Consider the following 17,994-nt stretch of genomic DNA (forward strand, 5'->3'; position numbering starts at 1 on the left):
ACAGTTTAGCTAAATATGAATCCACGGATGCAGAGACTAACTGCATCTTTTTGGCAAACCCACCACCTTTTGTCACACCTTATCTACAGCAAGATCAGCAAGGCACCTAACACAGGAGGCTTGTACCTGCTTCAACGCAACTGCTCCCTACTATATCTAGTTTTTGTAATACTAATGTAATATCTACTTATGACCTATTACCTAGTACTGATCCCCATGTTGGGGCACCTGTAGTAAATATTATGCACTCTAGTCCAGCCACTACGATGCCTACTTGCATCTTGTTCCATGTACTACTAGTACTGTTTAAATATCTATAATATATGTTCTTCCTTTCGACCAAAAAAAATAACAGTATGTGAGTGATTCCATTGAGTGAGACCAAATTGCACCACATTGTATCTTCTACGCCATACTTTATTAGGGATCTTTTTAAATGAAATTCCAACTATATGGACCTTTTTTGTTTTTTCTCGAAAGTTCGAATCTCTAGCTCGTAATTTTGAACGACTTTAGTGTTAGTAATTGTCTTTAAACCAAACTTTTGGGGGTGAAAAGCATAATTTAAAATATTTGTTTCATTTCCCCATTTTCCCAATCAATGTTCTAGAAAACAGAAGAAAGCAGCTTTAGAGAGCGAAAGCGGGTGCGAGAAATCAGAAAATCATTGATGTCGATTCTGTGGGAGAAGAGCGGGACATGGAGGTGGCTAGTGAGGCAAACGAGGGATTCGAAGCCGTTTTTCATCGGATTCGCCACCGTTTGCGGCGTCGTTCCGGGGATTATTGGTTTCTGCGTTATGTCGGCGACTAATTCTCGTAGTCCTGAACTTGAAGTTAAGCTCCGTCAAAACGCTCGCCCTGATACCCTTGTATGTCTTCCTCGTTTTCGCCAATTAATAATATAATAATAGTGTTAAATGATAATACCAGATCAGTTTTGTACTTCATATGTGTTGTACCTTATGCAGTTATGTTTGTACGGAAATATTCTTCCTCTTCGGCTATTGATAGTGTTAATATGTGATGTGTGCTTCATATGTATTTGTACCTTCTGCCATTATGATACTAGCAGGTAGCAAGGTACCGGGTGGAATAGTTGAGGTGCGCCAAGCTGGCCCGGACACCACCTGTCATACAAAAAATTCTTATTGGCTATAAAGCATTTTTAAATGTTCCAAACGAAATAATGTTGAATGAATTGGGCAAGGGAGTTTTAGTTTACCAGAGTTTATCAGGTTTGAGAATTGGGCATGAAAAGCATAAATTTCATTGAGCCCTAACTTTATCAGATTTTATCTATCGGGTTTCTCCTTATAAGGTAGTAAGGTTAGCTTTCGCATGATTGACTAGTTGGCCGATTGCAAAGATCGTTCCTTTTCATGAGTGAATATCTTTCCTTTTATTTTTATTGACTTGCTGAAATGCTAGCATTAGCAGTGTCACTATAGTCAATTTCTTGTAGTGTAGACGTCTACAAAGGGATGACAAGAAAGGCTGCAATTTGATCGATGCAAGTTAGTATTTCTGAAATAAGAGCTTCTTGTTTAAATGATTATGGTGATCTGCGAATGATCAAGGCTACTTGTGGGAGGAGGCGATCAAAATTAAATATGGAGTGAAGGGTTTTTGGAGCAGTAACCACTCTTACGGGGTTGCACTTAGAAGGTTAAAGAAGAACTGGGATCAACTTATAAGGTGAACAAAATTCTCCGCGGGTGCAGCAGAAAAATCTGGTTGTGGTAGGAGAAATGGGGTGTTTAAGAGCCTTTATTGGAAATTTTACAGGGTTGCTAGATTGATACGCAAAATGGAGGAATTGAAGCATGTAGGGAACTTGTTTAAGATGGTCTCTTAATATAAATATGCGTTCTCTGTTAAATCCTACTAGTAAACCTTGTTTAGATCAAAAGGGGTTGGCAAAATGTTTTCACTGGGCTATACATGAGGCCTACCTCACACAGGATAACTTATAGAGACGGAAATTTATTTTGCCCAATAGGTGTGTTTTGCATTTGAGAATCTAGAATCCTCCTACCACCTACTATTTGGTTGCATCTATATTTGGAAGGTGTGATGTCTGTTCCCTAAACATATTCGGACTGCCATGGACCATGCCAGGGTCAGTAAGAGGGCAGCACCAGAATGTAAGCAAGGCAGAGAATTGAGAAGGAAAATGGAGATGTGGAGAACAATACCATCTTGTATTTTATCGATATTGGAAATTGGAAAGAAAGGAACAACTAACTTCTTTAAGCAGGCAGCTAACTAAGTTTGGACTTTGGTGTAATGTGTGGCTTTTGCTTGTGATGAAAGTCTTTGGCGGACTTCATAGACTCCCTGTGATTAAGGGATGATCTGAATCTTCCGGTGTACATGTTTTGCTCCTACTTGGTGCAGTTACAACTAAAACTTCATCTTACCTATAAAAATTATTATCACTATCATTTTCAAAAGCAAAAACTTCAGTGGATCAGGATCTACTAGGGGTTTGAATGAAAAGTGGAATGAAGCATGGATTTAGTTAATGAAGGAGTAAATGAGGAAAAATTCACAAAATATATATATGGCGCATGCAAGAAAATTTACTATCAACTCACTCAATAATTAGATAGCCTAACTTGACGGTAAATGTGTCTGAAGTTAGCCTTTAACAACACTGTCAAAACCCAATTATTCTATTTATTTGACTGTACCTTTTCTTTCTTTGATGACTTTTAGGTGACAGCTATCGCGAAAACTTATCAAATGCTAATTTTTTTTCCATATTACAGCACCCTTATCCTTTCTCTAATTTGTTGGAATGATATGCTCTAGTTAAAGTCTGTAGACATTGAGATGAATTGCAGCACTCTCTTATGCCCATATATGTCTCGTCTTTGTTGAAAATAAAGCCCGAGTTGCGAACAGTTGTGCATTATTTTGGTTTACACCTTCGGTTAAATCGGCCACCTGCCCATCTATGCGAACCAAAGGGAAAAGGATGTTACTGTTAAATATTATTCTTACAAATTGCACGATGTTTAGAAATTATAAATAGCTTTAATGTTTACTTCTCTATACAACAACAACAACTACCCAGTAAAATCCCACCAGGTGGGGTCTGGGGAGGGTAATGTGTACGTAGACCTTACCCCTACCCGATAGGGCAGAGAGGCTGTTTCAAAATGTTTACTTCTCTATCTTGCTCAGTAGTTTCCTTGCTCCAATAGTCCATAGGAAATAGACTATTTGACTTGACCTTATACAGAAGATAATTGTCTCTTTCCGCTCACATGGTTTCGTTTGGTCTCGTACTCTCATTGGCTTACTTAATTTTGAGTAATTCTGCTTATGACTGGAGAATTGCTTGATATATTGTTTGATTTTTCTAACAGATGATGGGTCAAGTTAATAAAGAGAGGTTGGCAGAGTACCTTGGTGAACTGCAGAGAAAGGAGAACACAAATGACAGATATGTTGCAGCTTTAAGGGGCGAAACATTGACAAGGAAACCTTACCAGAGAATTCAACCAGTCCCAAAGCCAAGTGATGCTGAAGCAAAGAAGGAACAAAAGTAGGTCACTGCTTAGCTGGTTTTGTTGCTTTACTTTGGTAGTTCTACCTTTCCCAGTGGATAAAGCTTCAGAATGGACATAGCTGGAGTTATTGCTATAGCTTTTTGAAACTTGTACAAGAATTTGAAGAATGTCCTTTGTCCATGAGTTAAATGTGATTGAAATACAAGTGTTTGAACCATATTTTAGTTCTAGCATGAGTAAATTTGCTTACATGCATCGTGATATTGTGTTGGGCATAGGATCGTCCGAGGGACTTGTCCTAGAGACGCGAGAAAAATCATGCTTCTTGCCTTTGTCGTCTCTTCATAACATAGAATAAACCATTTTGCTTGGTTTCATGCTCTCTTCTCACTGTATTACCGTTTGTCCAGGTTGACATTTTGCTTCGCCCCCCCCCCCCCCCAACCCTCGTGCGCTTTTATTTTGCTTGTTTTTTGACCCATGGGAATCTAGGATCTGAACTTGAATATACTTTTATGAAAGTGCGTTTCAAGTGTATACGTGTATACTTTCCAGTCTTCAATTTTCACTTACAAATCTTTAACTCTCACAGATTTTCCAATAAACTACAACAATCCAAATACAATTTCAACTGGAGTTTCACCTAATTTTCTCAATTTTAACTTCAAATATATGTTCGAATAGGCAAACTGTTTCAAACTTTTAAAGATTTGGGCGAATACTTACTTCTAGTTGAAGAAAAAATTTGTAGCTTTTGAATGCTATAAATTGATATTTATATAACTAGCATTACATTGACTCCATGATAAGCAATTCATATATGTTAAATTATACTTACCGCCTGCTACCAAATAATTCCCCCACAACAATACAGAAAACCGCGGATCTTTTACACTTTATTTTCTGGCAAAATTAAAAAAACAGAGCCAAATAACCACATTCCAAATGATAAAGACCGTCCTGTAATACCTCATAAGACCAAACTTGTAAGAGCAACTGCAACATTAGCACAAATAACCACACAGATCCACAAAGGGATATTCTTCTACAACAACTCATTGACACCAGACTTGTGTTTCAACAGCAACCAGAAAACGCACTGCAGAATTAGCACACAAAAGGAGCATCAACGTGATGATCACTGCAGTAAAGGCCTGGGCGTTGTGTGTAGCCTTGTTTCTGCAGCTTCTTTCTAGCCTTGCTAACAACTTCCTCATTGGTGATTGGACCATCTGATTCAGCCAGGATTTCCTGAATCGCGTTGCTTAGAGCACCATAAGAGTCTCCGCCTGCAGGGGTAGCATCGGCAGATGTTTGGTCCGTTTGGCACCCACTGACAAGAATGCCACTGTCCGGAAGACCTCTACTTCCTGAACCGGCATAAACCTCTTGCTTGCCTTCGACATGTGTTTCCATCGCAGGTTTTGCATAGCTCTCATCATTTTCGTCAAGTTTCTGTCTCAGAAATTCTTGAGCCAAGTTACCAACCATACCCAACAAACCGCCACTTTCACCCTCCCCATTACCGTGCTGTAGTTTGTTGAAAATGACCTTCATGAATTTCTTCACCTTAGGACTTGCATCTTCTCCAAAGACATCAAAAAGCGTTGGCCTAAGTTTCCCGACATCAATGTCATCTTTGCCTGTTTTCTGCTTAAGTATTTCAATGAGGGTGGAAAGAGGCAAGGATTTGTTCTTCACATGGACTTGATCCCCATCTTCCGTCTCAATCACGCTACTCTCGGCAAAACTCTCCTCTTCTTCCCCGCGTCGTTCGTGGCGGCGCGGAATGTGGATACCCCGTGATTCAAATGCGTCTTCAACACTTCGGCGTAAGAACTTCTTGAATCCAAAACCAGATCCATGGCCTTCGTTTTCATCGTCGCCTTGCTTGTGGCTCTCCCCTATCTGCTCTTTAGCTTTGTCAATGAGGCCGCCGCTGTGGCATGAGTCAGATACAATTGTGATCCGGCAACCTTCAGGAACTTTGTCCACAAGCTCTCTAAAATCATCATCTGATCACGGATGAAACACCCAATCCAACAGTTGATCAATTGCATGTTATTTTTGCCAATAATATTAACAACAATAGTGCACCGGGCTACCTTTTTTTTAATATTAACAACAATAATGTTTATAGTTTCTTATGTTTCTGCAAATGACAATACATTTTCACCAGCAGATCTGAAGTAGAAAGTAAAACAAAAGCTATGAAAACTGATACAAAGCGATAGAATATCCTATATCGAACTAGGATTGGCAAAGAAAACATCAATAGCTTTTCAAATATTCCTAAAAGGGAAAATAAGGATGGAAATCTGTAAGGGGATGGAAAGAACAAAGAATGCGATGAGAAAACAATTTGGTGAATATTCGAGTTCACATTTCCGCTGAATGAATTAAGACATTTCATAAACCCCTCCGACTCTAAACGAATTTCTATAAGATTAGACCTCAAATTCTTCTTATCATCATAATCCCCTAAAAGAGGAAACTTTTTTCCCACTTGTTAAGGAGTAAGGCATTCTTTTCAACAAAGCAACTAACGTACCTAAGGATCTTAGTTAATGGAAAAAAAAAAAGGCAGCCCGGTGCACTAAGCTCCCGCTATGCGCGGGGTGCGGGAAGGGCCGGACCACAAGGATCTATTCGTACGCAGCCTTACCCTACATTTCTGCAAGAGGCTACTTCCGCGGCTCGAAAACGTGACCTCCTGGTCACATGGTAGCAACTTTACCAGTTATGCCAAGATTTCCTTTCAAAAGAAAAGAAAATTAAGCACCATAATGAGGAATGAGAAAAAGATTTTTAAAACAAGGAAAGCTCATCTACTTGAGACTTAAAAGTTTTGCTGGTCTTCCTTGCTACTTTCAATCAATCAGAAAAAGGAACTTATTCTTTTTGTTCTACTTAGGAACTGGCAGCTTTATCGGATAATTTATCATCTTAGTAGGAGCGTTCCAAGGAAATAGCTAAATAGCCACATTAGCACTGTTTGGGGTGATGCCGAGAAGCATGTGGTTATCGAGCAAGGAGAAAACTTTAGAGCTAGAGCGAAGTACTTGTAGTGAGTAAAGCACGATCTCAAAGTTTCAAATAGAATAAAACGAGTTGTAAAATGCTTCAAATAGAATAGAACGAGTTGTAAAAGCATGTGTTTCCCCAGGGAATAAAATGCAGGAAAGGAAAGCAAAGGAAGGAAATGACTCGACCAGTGGCTTTTTCCATTGTCCCTAATTTCATTCCCTCTTTTTTCCTGTTTTTCCTCATTGTCCCTAATTCTAGTATTCAACTTCTCAAGTTTGAATTTTTTCCTAAAATCTTGATCCACCTGAATTGTTGGCAAGAACAGATCAATTGAACCATTTGAATATCTTAATTTCCAAGATCACTATCTCAGCAACTCCACAAATCATAGACACAAACTTGTGGAGAAATTACTTTCCTGGATATTCCTGCATTTACCCGAAACTTGCCGGAAAGTTACTTCTTTTTTTTTTTTAAAAAAAAAAAAGAACAATGGTAAAGTTACTAATTTCTACATCTAAATTAGTAACCCAACTATATACCCTCTTTTTTGCCAACTTTTCCTCATCCCCCAATCAACAATTGTCAATAACTCCCAGAGGCCTAAATTCTCATTTCTAAGTTCTAATATTTCACTTCCCCATTTCTCAATATCCCCTAAAACTTAGATCCACCTGAATTATTGTCAAAACAGATCAACTCCCTTTCAAGATCCTTTTTTCTTTCAAAACTCTTTCAAATATCTCAATCTCCTAGATTCCTATCACAGCAACTCAACAGATCAATCACACACACACACACAAAAAAAAGAAAATTCAAGATCTCAATCTCCTAAGTTCCTACCACAGCAACTCAACAGATCACACACACACACAAAATTTCAAGATTTCAATCTCCTAAATTCCTACCACAGCAACTCAACAGATCACACACACACACAAAATTTCAAGATTTCAATCTCCTAAATTCCTTCCACAGCAACTCAACAAATCACACAGAAAAAAATCAAATTTTGGAGCAAACCCATGATTTAGATCAAAGTAATAGCAAATAAGTAAAGATTCATATCACAAGGAACAATACACTCCTCATCATAACAGATCAATTGAACCACTTCAAGATCTCAATTTCCTATATTCCTATCACAGCAACTCAACAAATCGAACACACACACACGCACACACATTTTTTGATTGGTAACAAAGCCATGATTTAAATTAAAAAAATTAGTTAAGTAAAGTACCTGTAATAAGATTCATATCACAAAGAAAAATACATTCATCACTACGGAGTCCCAAATTCTCATTTCTAAAATTCCACTTCCCCGTTTCATAACTTTCCCAAAAACCTAGATCCACCTATATTATCTATCTAACAGCTCAATCTCCTAAATTCCTACCACAGCAACTCTACAAATCACACACACACAAAAAAAAAAAAAAATCAAATTTTGGAGCAAACCCATGATTTGAATCCTAATAAGATTCATATCACAATGAAAAATACACTCATCACTACTGAGCCCCATATTCTCAATTCTGAATTTCCACTTTCCCATTTCACAATTTCCCCTAAAACTTAAATTATCATATAAACAGATCAAATCAACCATTTCAAAGATCTCAATCTCCTAAATTCCCTACCACAGCAACTCCACAATCACACACACACACACACACACAAACACCAATTTTGGAGCAAACCCATGATATAAATCAAATCAAATAGATAATTAATTAGTACCTATAATAAAGTTCATATCACAAATAACAACACACTCATCATAACAAAGTATCAGTTGAACCATTTCAAGATCCCAATTTTCCTATTTTCCTACCACAGCAACTCAACAAATCAAACACACATACAAAAAAATCAAATTTTGGAACAAACCCATAATTTAAATCCAAAAAATAGTAAGTAAAGTACCTGTAATAAGATTCATATCACAAGGAACAATACACTCATCATAACCAGTATCATCTTCTTCACCAGTTTCAGCTGGAAGTCTAGTTCCATGTCCACTATAATGAACAAACAAAGAATCACCTTCTTCAGCAGATCCTACTAGATCCGACAAAGCTTTACGTATATTCCGACCAGTTGGTTGTATGTAAGAATCATCAGTATCAATTAGTACAGTAATATCTTCCTCAGAAAATCCGAAACGGTTGATTAAACAACTGTACATTCGCTTAACATCGTTTATACAGCCTTTCAGTTCTGCTTTGGTTCCTGGGTAGTTAATTCCGATTAATACTGCTTTTTTTGCCATTGGAAGTTTTGCTAGTTCTTGGGTTTGAGGAATTTTGAGGTTTTGGTTTTGTTGAATAACGTTTGATTGAGTTATTTGAGGTCAAAGGTTGATGGGCCCCACATAATTGAAAGAGTTGGCATGACATGTTGAAGTGGGACCCACCATATGGAAAACATTATGTGGATAATTTAATGGGTGTTTGGACATAAAGAATAGTGAAATTTCAGGAAAAAGTTTTTAAAAAAAATTAAAGTGAAAATAGTATTTGAAAATTAGAATCGTATTTGGATATGAATACAATTTGGAGCTGTTTTATTTTTGTGAGTGATTTGAAGTGAAAAGTTTAAAAAAGCTTTGGAATTTTTTAAATTTTCGAAAAAATCTAAAATTCAACTTTAAGTAAAATTAAAAAATTTTATGGCCAAACACTAAATTCCAAAAAAAAAGTAAAAAATTTTATTATAGTCAAACGGGTCCTTAGTTGGGATTTCATTGAGATTGTGATTCTTTGTTGAAGTTTTGTAAAGTTGAGTAAATTTGACTTCTATATAAGGGTGAAATATATTGGTTTTAATTTTTTATATGTGAAATTTTGTTAATTTATTTTTAATTTAAAGTCTCTCATGGTAATTACAAATTGTCATAGACAAATACAAGATTTAAAATTTGTGAATTCAATTTTTAAGGTTTTTAGTTTTAAACTTATTATATATAAAGTTGTGAGTACTATTTGTTGTAATTTTAATAAGTTTTACACATAAATTTATGCTTAACGCTAAAAGTATTGGGTTCAGATGAACCCAGTAATGGGTCTGCCCCTGTAATTTATGAATATCTAATGCAAAATCTAATGCGAGAAAGGATTGTGATACTTAAAAAAATATGAATACGGCATTTCATGAAAATGTGTTATTCTTTCGAAAAGGCAAATATTTTTTGTTGAATTTTGTGAATTTGAGTTAATTTGACTTTTATATGAGGGTGAATTAATGTTGGTTTAATTTTCACAAGGTGAATTTTGATAATTTACTTTTAGTTAAAAGTCTCACATGGTAGAATGCAAAATCTTAAGGCGAGAAAGAATCGTGACTCTCACTAAGATATGACCTTGACATACGTGAATGAAGTTCAAATTAATGATAATGTAGATTAAGACCATTAACCCTTTTTAAAATCTCTTACACCATCGATAAGGGATCGATAATATTTTCTTTTTTGTGGAAATACGTAATTTTTTCAAGAGAAAAGTTTGCCTGTGTTTTTACTAAATTATCAATTGAAATACGTCTAATTGGTTTCATTTTTATCATAGATTATTTTCTATGATCAAATGCATCCATCAAATTTTCAACTACAGTTTTCTAAATTTCCCCACACTGATATGATCATGTAAATGTGTAAAGTCCAACTAAAGATTTTGCTTAATGATGATGGCATTTGTAGAAAAAAAAAAAAAAAGAAGTTAAAATAACGTGGAGTTCGAAGCTGATGAAGTGTTATTACACCAAAAGGGTTTACTACGAAAAAATGCAAAATGTACTCTATCCGATCCACTTTAATTTATTTATTTTTATTATTTTTACATATATTAAAGAATTTATTTTTTAACATTAATTAATAATAAAATTGATCATATTTTTTTTATTTTATTCATTAGAAATATAGCAAATACTCCTAGATTCTTTACTCTAAGAATAACTTCGGAAAAAAAGAAGTTAATTCCTTTTTGATATTTGAAAATTTTAAATATTGTGGATCACAAAAAAAAAAAAAAAAAAACTCAAAAATCAATTAAAGTGGAAGGATAGATTAAATTTTAACACCGCAGATTGCAGTAAAAATAGCACGGTCTAGCCAGTTTTCGGACTGGTCATTCAAAAATAGCCATCATTTACCAAGTCAATAAAAAATAGCCACTATTTTGCTGCAACAGAGACCGGTCCAGCATAATATACTGGAGTTCGGTACACCTGTGTATGAACTTCCAGCATATTATGCTGGAACTCCAACACACGGAAAGTTCCAGCATAATATACCGGTGATTCGAGCACTTGTATATGAACTTCCAGCATATTATACTGGACCGGTATACTTTGTTGGAACTCCAGTATATTATGCTGGAGTTCTAGTATACTTATGCTGGAACTCCATCATATTATGCTGGAGTTCCAGCATACTTATCCTGGAACTCCAGTATAATATGCTGGAGTTCAAGTATACTTATGCTGGAACTCCAGCATAATATACTGGCGTATTTTCCGGGTTTTGAACAGTGTTTTCGCTCAGATTTATCTTTACATGAAAAATGGCTAAATTTCGATTACTTTTGAAACTGAGCTATTTTTGAACGACCACTTGCAAATCTAGCTAATTTTGAATTTCTCCCCAGATTGCATTACTACTTTTCGAATTTTAAATTCAACAGTATAGTGAAAAGCTGGACAAGTCCATGAATGATAGTAATGATTATATAGTCATAAATTCGAAAAGACAGTTAACTAAAACGTATTAACATAAGTTGCATTAGGCCATTAAAATAGTAAAATTATTACTCTTTACCTTCCAATTTATATGACATACACTTTGCTTTTTAATTTGTACGAAGGGTGACAAATTTTTTTTGTGAGAACTACTTGACTTATACTTTAAATTTTATTCTTAATGACATATTCTTATAGTCATAGAAATATTATGGTATATTTTATTAGTGCATATAGAATAGGTAAAATTCCTTTAGCCTTACACTTTGTATTCTAAAGAGTTCTTGTTTACATAACCTTGCACTCTAGTAGAGTCCTTGCTGATTTGATACATTGTACTCTGTATATGTGATAGACGAAGCTCTCACGTTTACAACTTGTTTGGATGGTTGTTCCCCGTTGTATCGTATTGTATTGTTATCCCAAAACAATATTTGTTTTGATTGTTTCATTAAAATTGGTTGTATTATATTGTTAAATCCATTATTCTGGAACAATGAAAAGTCCTCTTTTTTGAAACAATCGATTTGGTGTGGTGGGATTGTTTCCTATTTTTCTTTTCAATTATGCCCTAACTAATTACTCCACAATTCTATTTTACTCTTTGACTTTTTTTCTATTTTAACTCCAAATCTCCAACCTATAACCTACTTTATTTTTTTCAAGAACTTCTGCCACCAACGTTAAAGATATTTTGTCGCCTTCTGTTTTATTTTTTCTCCTAATTTGCTTTTAACTCAATCCTAATTAGCTGTGTTCCTTCGTTTTGCCTTCTTCTGTCTCGCTCCTTTGTTCTGCTTTCTTAAGGTGCTTTGCCTTTTTCTGTTTTGTTTTTTAAAATTATTTTTATGCATAATTTTAATAAATTTAATATTTTAAACAATTGAGGGTATTTTAGTCAACTTATCAGTTACAATACAGTACGATACAGTCAAACTAAACAACAAAGTATTATTTAACAATAGTAAACAATACAATCTATCCAAACATTGTATTTATAAAGCGATACGATACAATACGATATGATACAATACAATACATTATAAAACGATGGGAAACAATGATCCAAACAGAGTGTTATAGTATCTTGGGCAGAATACTATTCCTCACATGGTATCAGATAGCCATTATTAGCCAAACCTATTTCAAAAAAAAAAGTTCTTGTCCATCAAATATGGTGACATCCACCAGGGAAACATCTTCAGCGCCTGTTTCTTCTCAAACAGATCCTATTATTCCTTCTAATTTATCTGCAACTTCAGCCACTGGAGCTTCCATATTTCCTCCTCTCTCTCAAACACTTCCACCATTCTCCCTTCCTCCTATCTCTTATTCAATTTCCTCGGTGCAAACCTCTCTCCTGGTCAATCTTCCTCTCTTAACACTTTACCTGGTTCGTTAGTTAGTAGTGTTGGTTTAGCATTTCAATTGTCATTTACTGGATCTTTGGACCCAACATCTCTCTCACAGTACAATCTCGTCGTCGCTCTTGCTGCACCAAACGTCACAACTCTGGTGACTATAAAGCTTGCCTCTGTTGAAGACTACCTCACACGGCGTACTCAATTTCAATCTCTTCTGCTCTCACGTGAACTTTTTCGATTTGTTGATGGCTCAATTCCTCCACCACATATCTTTATCTGTGATGCATCCCGAACTCAACAACCTAATCCTCTTTATAGATCATGGGTTAGAGTTGATCAAAGTTTTCGTTCGTGGCTGTTTGCGATGCTTTCTCGAGAAGTTCCCATTGATGTTCATTTACTGCCTACTTCATGTGATATCTGGAATTCTCTACAATGTCGCTACATGGATGCCAGTCAAGCAAAATCTGTTGAACTAAAGAGACAACTTACTACTATGCGCAAAAATGACTCTATGTCAATTGATCAGTATCTTCGCGAGGCCAAGCAGATTGCTGACTCTCTTGCAGCGATAAATTATCCTGTCTCTTCTCAAGATTTTATTGATCATGTGCTTCTTGGATTGGGCAAGGAATATGACACTTTGGTTGGGATTATTACACACTTTCCTAGTTCATTGTCGCTTGAAGAACTCAGAATGAAGCTTCTACTCCATGAACAAGGGTTGAAGCGTTTCAAGGATATAGATACAGTTGTCACTCATCAAGCCTTTGCTGCTCAAAATGTGACCTCAAATCCCTCAAATGTCTCGGGTATTCAATCTGCTTCTCCAGGAGGTCGTGGCAGGGGTCGTTCTTTCACTTCTAGAGGTCGAGGCCGTGGCGGTAGAGGTCGAGGCTCCTTTAGTCGGGGTCAACAACATCAGGCATCTTTTGGCAACACTTTTACTCACAGTGGTTTCCTTGAAAAATCATCATCAGGTATTGGTAGCGCTCCAACTGTTCCTTATATTTCACCATTTGTTAGTGCACCTTCATCGTCCATTGGAGTTTTAGGTCCTCCACCTTCTCCAACTGTTTGTCAAATTTGTGGAATTCCTGGTCATTCTGCTATTTAGTGTAATAATCGTTTTAACCATGCATTTGTTTCTAACGATCTGCCTAAGTCTTTCGTTGCTATGTCGGTTGGTGAAACAAATGATGCTACTTGGTATTTAGACTCAGCTCTTCCGCTCACATGACTCCATCTGAAGGTAATTTTATGCATAAATCTATTTACAATGGTTCTAATCATGTCTTGGTTGGGAATAGATCTTTGCTTAAAATTGAAAATATTGGCTACGCTCAGTTACCCACTCCATCTCGTCCCCTGCATTTGAAATCCATATTTCATGTTCCCCATCTCCATCATAATTTACTTTCTGTCAAAAGATTATGTAAGGATAATAATTGTGCTGTTAATTTTGACTCATCTTCTATTATTGTTAAGGACCAAGCCCGGGTCAAACTCTCCTTCAAGCTTCCAGTGAGGACAATGTATATCCTTTATCTTCTTGGTCCATCTTCTTCTCCTCAAGCTTATGTTTCTTTTCGTCAGTCTGGTGATACATGGCATCGTCGCTTGGGACACGGTGGTGCTCGTGTTTTAGCACTCTTAAAAACAATAATGCTATTAGTTTGTCAAATTCGTTTAGTAATGAATGTGTCTCTTACCGACTAGGAAAGTTTCATCGTTTATCATTCAATCTAGTGGAACATTGTAGTTCTTTTCCTTTGGATATTATTCACTCAGATGTTTGGCAATCACCCATTTTATCCAATTTGGGCTTTCAATATTATGCTATTTTTGTTGACGATTTTTCTCGATTTACATGGCTTTATCCAACGAAAAATAAATCAGAAGTTTTTACTCATTTTTGTGCCTTTCAAAAGCTGGTGGAAAATTTGTTTAACACTAAGATAAAAAAAATTCAAAGTGATGGAGGAGGCGAGTTTGACAACAAGGCCATGCTTTCACATTATACTAATTCTAACATTTCTTTTCGTATGTCGTGTTCGGATACTCCTCAACAAAATGGGATTGCTGAACGGAAACATCGACACATTATTGAAATGGTACGCACAATTATAACAGATGCTACTCTCCCATTTCAATTTTGGGTTGATGCAGCCTTTTATGCTGTTTTTACCATTAACAGGTTACCTACGCCTATTTTACATGGCCTTTCTCCCATTGAGAAACTTTTTCATAGAATTCCAGATTACAACTTTCTCCGAGTTTTTGGTTGTGAATGCTTTCCCAATTTGTCTGCTCGAGTTTCTGATGAGATTACACCTTGTTCAGTTAGATGTGTCTTCCTTGGCTATGCATCTAATTATAAGGGATATCGTTGTTTAGATCCAAAATCTGGTCGTGTATATGTCAGTCGACATGTTATATTTCCTGAACTAATTTTTCCATATTCTGAGTCTCACGACCCGGAATTCCCACCTTCGGGCGTGATGGCGCCTAACATTTCACTTGCTAGGCAAGCCAACGTTAGAGGAGTCTTAAGTCAACTTCAGTCAATTTCAACAATAGAAACAATTAAGCTAAACAGAAGCTAAAATTGACTTAGCAGAATAACATAAAACCCATAATAACTGATACAATTCGGATTTGGTGTCACGATTCACGAACGTCTAAGATTTACTACAAACAAGTCTGAATGAAAATACAACTGTTCTGAAAGAAAGGAAACAGTATAATAGATAAACTAGGAAGGGACTCCAGGGTCTGCGGATGCCAGCAGATCTACCTTGGGTCTCCAACAAGCAGGTCCAACTGCTAACCCCACGCTTAGCTTGGGCCGGTAATTTGCACAAGAAGTGCAGAGTGTAGTATGAGTACAGCCGACCCCATGTAGTCGTAAGTGTCGAGCCTAACCTCGACGAAGTAGTGACGAAGCTATGACAAGACACCTACATAATAAACATGTACAGATAACAGTATATGTACAAAATAACAACAAATAAGAGCTAGACAAGTAATATCAGGAGGGGGGCATGCTGAGGGGGACATGCAGAAATGATAACCAGAACAGTCAATATGCCTTGAACCAGTGAAAACAATTAAACACAATAGAGGAAAGTACACGGCATCACCCTTCGTGCTTTTACACTCAACCTCACAATATAAATCAATAGAAACGGTACGGCATCACCCTTCGTGCATTAACTCTCAAACCTTGGCACGGCATCACCCTTCGTGCATTAACACTCACAATGTGGCACGACATTACCCTTCGTGCATTAACACTTACAATATGGCACGACATCACCCTTCGTGCATTAACACTCAGAATATGACACGGCATCACCCTTCGTGCATTAATACTCTCCCTTACCATATAGCAATGAACAAATAACAACAGAGAGATAGAATATCAAGAACAAGTCTTACTTCAACATTGGTTCCACAATACCAACCTCAACTTTGAAATCAATACTCAAATTTCACCAAAAATCCATAAACATGATAAAAACAATCAATTTAACATTAACTAGCCTAAACATGGATGGCATGATCAAAGAAAGCAATAATTACGAGAAATCAAGCGCCACCCGCATGCTTTAACCCGACAACAACGTATAAGTACTCGTCACCTCACATATATGTTTTACCCAACATCTAAACACGTAACAAATAGACGAACAAGTCCTATTCCCCCGAGTAAAGGTTAACCACGACACTTACCTCGCTCCAAAGACCAAACTCAAAGCTCAACCACAGATTTTCCTTTCAAACAAGCGTCCGAACCAATAGAATCTAGCGAATTACCAACCAAACGATTCAAATTAAGCCTTAGGAACTACCCACGATTGTAAGAATTCAATTTAGGTAATTATTGAAAAAGTCAACAAAAGTCAACACCCGGGCCTGCTTGGTCCAAACCCGAAATTCGGACCAAAACCCGATTACCCATTCACCCCCGAGCTCGGTTACGTAATTTGTTTTGAAATTCGACCTCAATTTGAGTTCTAAATCCTCATTTTATAAAAATCCCTAATTCTACCCAAAACCCCCAATTTTCACCATAAAAACTTCAGATTTTAGGTTGAAATCTTAGGAAAAGTAGTGAAAGATTGAAAGAAACTAGTTTAGAATCACTTACCAATGATTTGGGGAAGAAGAGCCCTTTGAAAAATCGCCTCAAGGGTTTCTAAGCTTGAAAATTTGAAGAATGAACCAAAAATCCCGTCTAAGTCCCATTTGATCAGTTGCAGGTATCGCATTTGCGACCTGGGGTTCGCAAATGCGAAGAACCTATCTCAAATGCGAAGGTTTCACATCCCTGCTTTCATCGCATTTGCGATGAACTGTTCGCAAATGCGAACACTGACCCTTCCATAATTGCGACCACTTGATCGTATTTGCGATCACTGCCCCCTCCTAACTCACTTCGCACATGCGTAGAATGTTTCGAAAATGCGAACTCAATGTGGCCCAACTACTCTTCGCAAATGCGATGAGTAGCTCGCAAATGCAAACCCCTTAGAGGTCGCAAATGCGATGCCTAATCTCGCAAATTCGGGATCAGAGGTCTGCACCAGAACTGAAACACCAACAACATTCCTAAGTCCAATTTTTACTCTGTAGCCTATCCGAAACTCACCTGAGCCCTCGGGGCTCTAAACCGAATATGCACACAAGTCTAAAAATATCATACGAACTTGCTTGCGTGATCAAATCGCAAAATAACACCTACCAAATCAAATGAAATTTTCAAGAAAACTTTAAAACTTCTATTTCCACAACCGGACGTCCGAATCACGTCAAACCAACTCCGTTTCTCACCAAATTTCACAGACAAGTCATAAGTACGGTATTGGACTTATATCGAGTTCCGAAACCAAAATACGGACCCGATATCCAAAAAGGCAAACATTGGTCAAACATTTCAAATTCATTAAGCCTTTAACTTCCAAATTTCGTTAAAGTCTGATAGCTCGGGCTAGGGACTTCCGAATTCAATTCCAGGCATACGCCCAAGCCCTAAATCACGATACGGACCAATCGAGATCGTCAAAACACGAATTCAGGTCCGTTTACTCTAAATGTTGACCGAAGTCAACTCAAATGGATTTCCAAGCATAATTTTCATATTTTTTATCAGTTTTGAACATAAAAGCTCTCCGAAAACATGTCTGGACTACGCACGCAAATTGAGGAGGGATAAAATGAGGTGTTTAATGCTTCAAAGCACAGAATTGGGTTCTAAAACATAAGATGATCTTTTGGGTCATCACATTCTCTACCTCTAAAATAATTGTTCGTCCTTGAACGGGCATAGAAAAGTACCTGGAC

The 17,994-nt window shown here is 36.8% G+C and overlaps 2 protein-coding genes across 2 annotated transcripts; one reads left to right on the plus strand and one right to left on the minus strand.

The window, feature by feature from the left end:
• The first annotated feature begins 583 nt into the window (after positions 1-583).
• LOC109218415 lies at positions 584-3,895 on the plus strand. The gene is made up of 2 exons (XM_019382780.1): positions 584-871; positions 3,377-3,895. Exons 1-2 carry the CDS (start codon positions 671-673, stop codon positions 3,557-3,559), a joined length of 384 nt encoding a protein of 127 aa, XP_019238325.1. The 5' UTR covers positions 584-670; the 3' UTR covers positions 3,560-3,895.
• Positions 3,896-4,268: 373 nt separating this feature from the next.
• On the minus strand, positions 4,269-8,897 carry LOC109218412 (metacaspase-4-like). Its single transcript, XM_019382777.1, has 2 exons — positions 8,477-8,897; positions 4,269-5,535 (listed from the first exon to the last, which is right to left on the minus strand). The coding sequence occupies exons 1-2, from the start codon at positions 8,820-8,822 to the stop codon at positions 4,628-4,630; spliced, it is 1,254 nt and encodes a 417-aa protein (XP_019238322.1). The 5' UTR covers positions 8,823-8,897; the 3' UTR covers positions 4,269-4,627.
• Between the last annotated feature and the right edge of the window lie 9,097 nt (positions 8,898-17,994).

The sequence above is a fragment of the Nicotiana attenuata genome, unplaced genomic scaffold (genome assembly GCF_001879085.1).
Source record: "Nicotiana attenuata strain UT unplaced genomic scaffold, NIATTr2, whole genome shotgun sequence".
Taxonomy (NCBI): Eukaryota; Viridiplantae; Streptophyta; class Magnoliopsida; order Solanales; family Solanaceae; genus Nicotiana; species Nicotiana attenuata.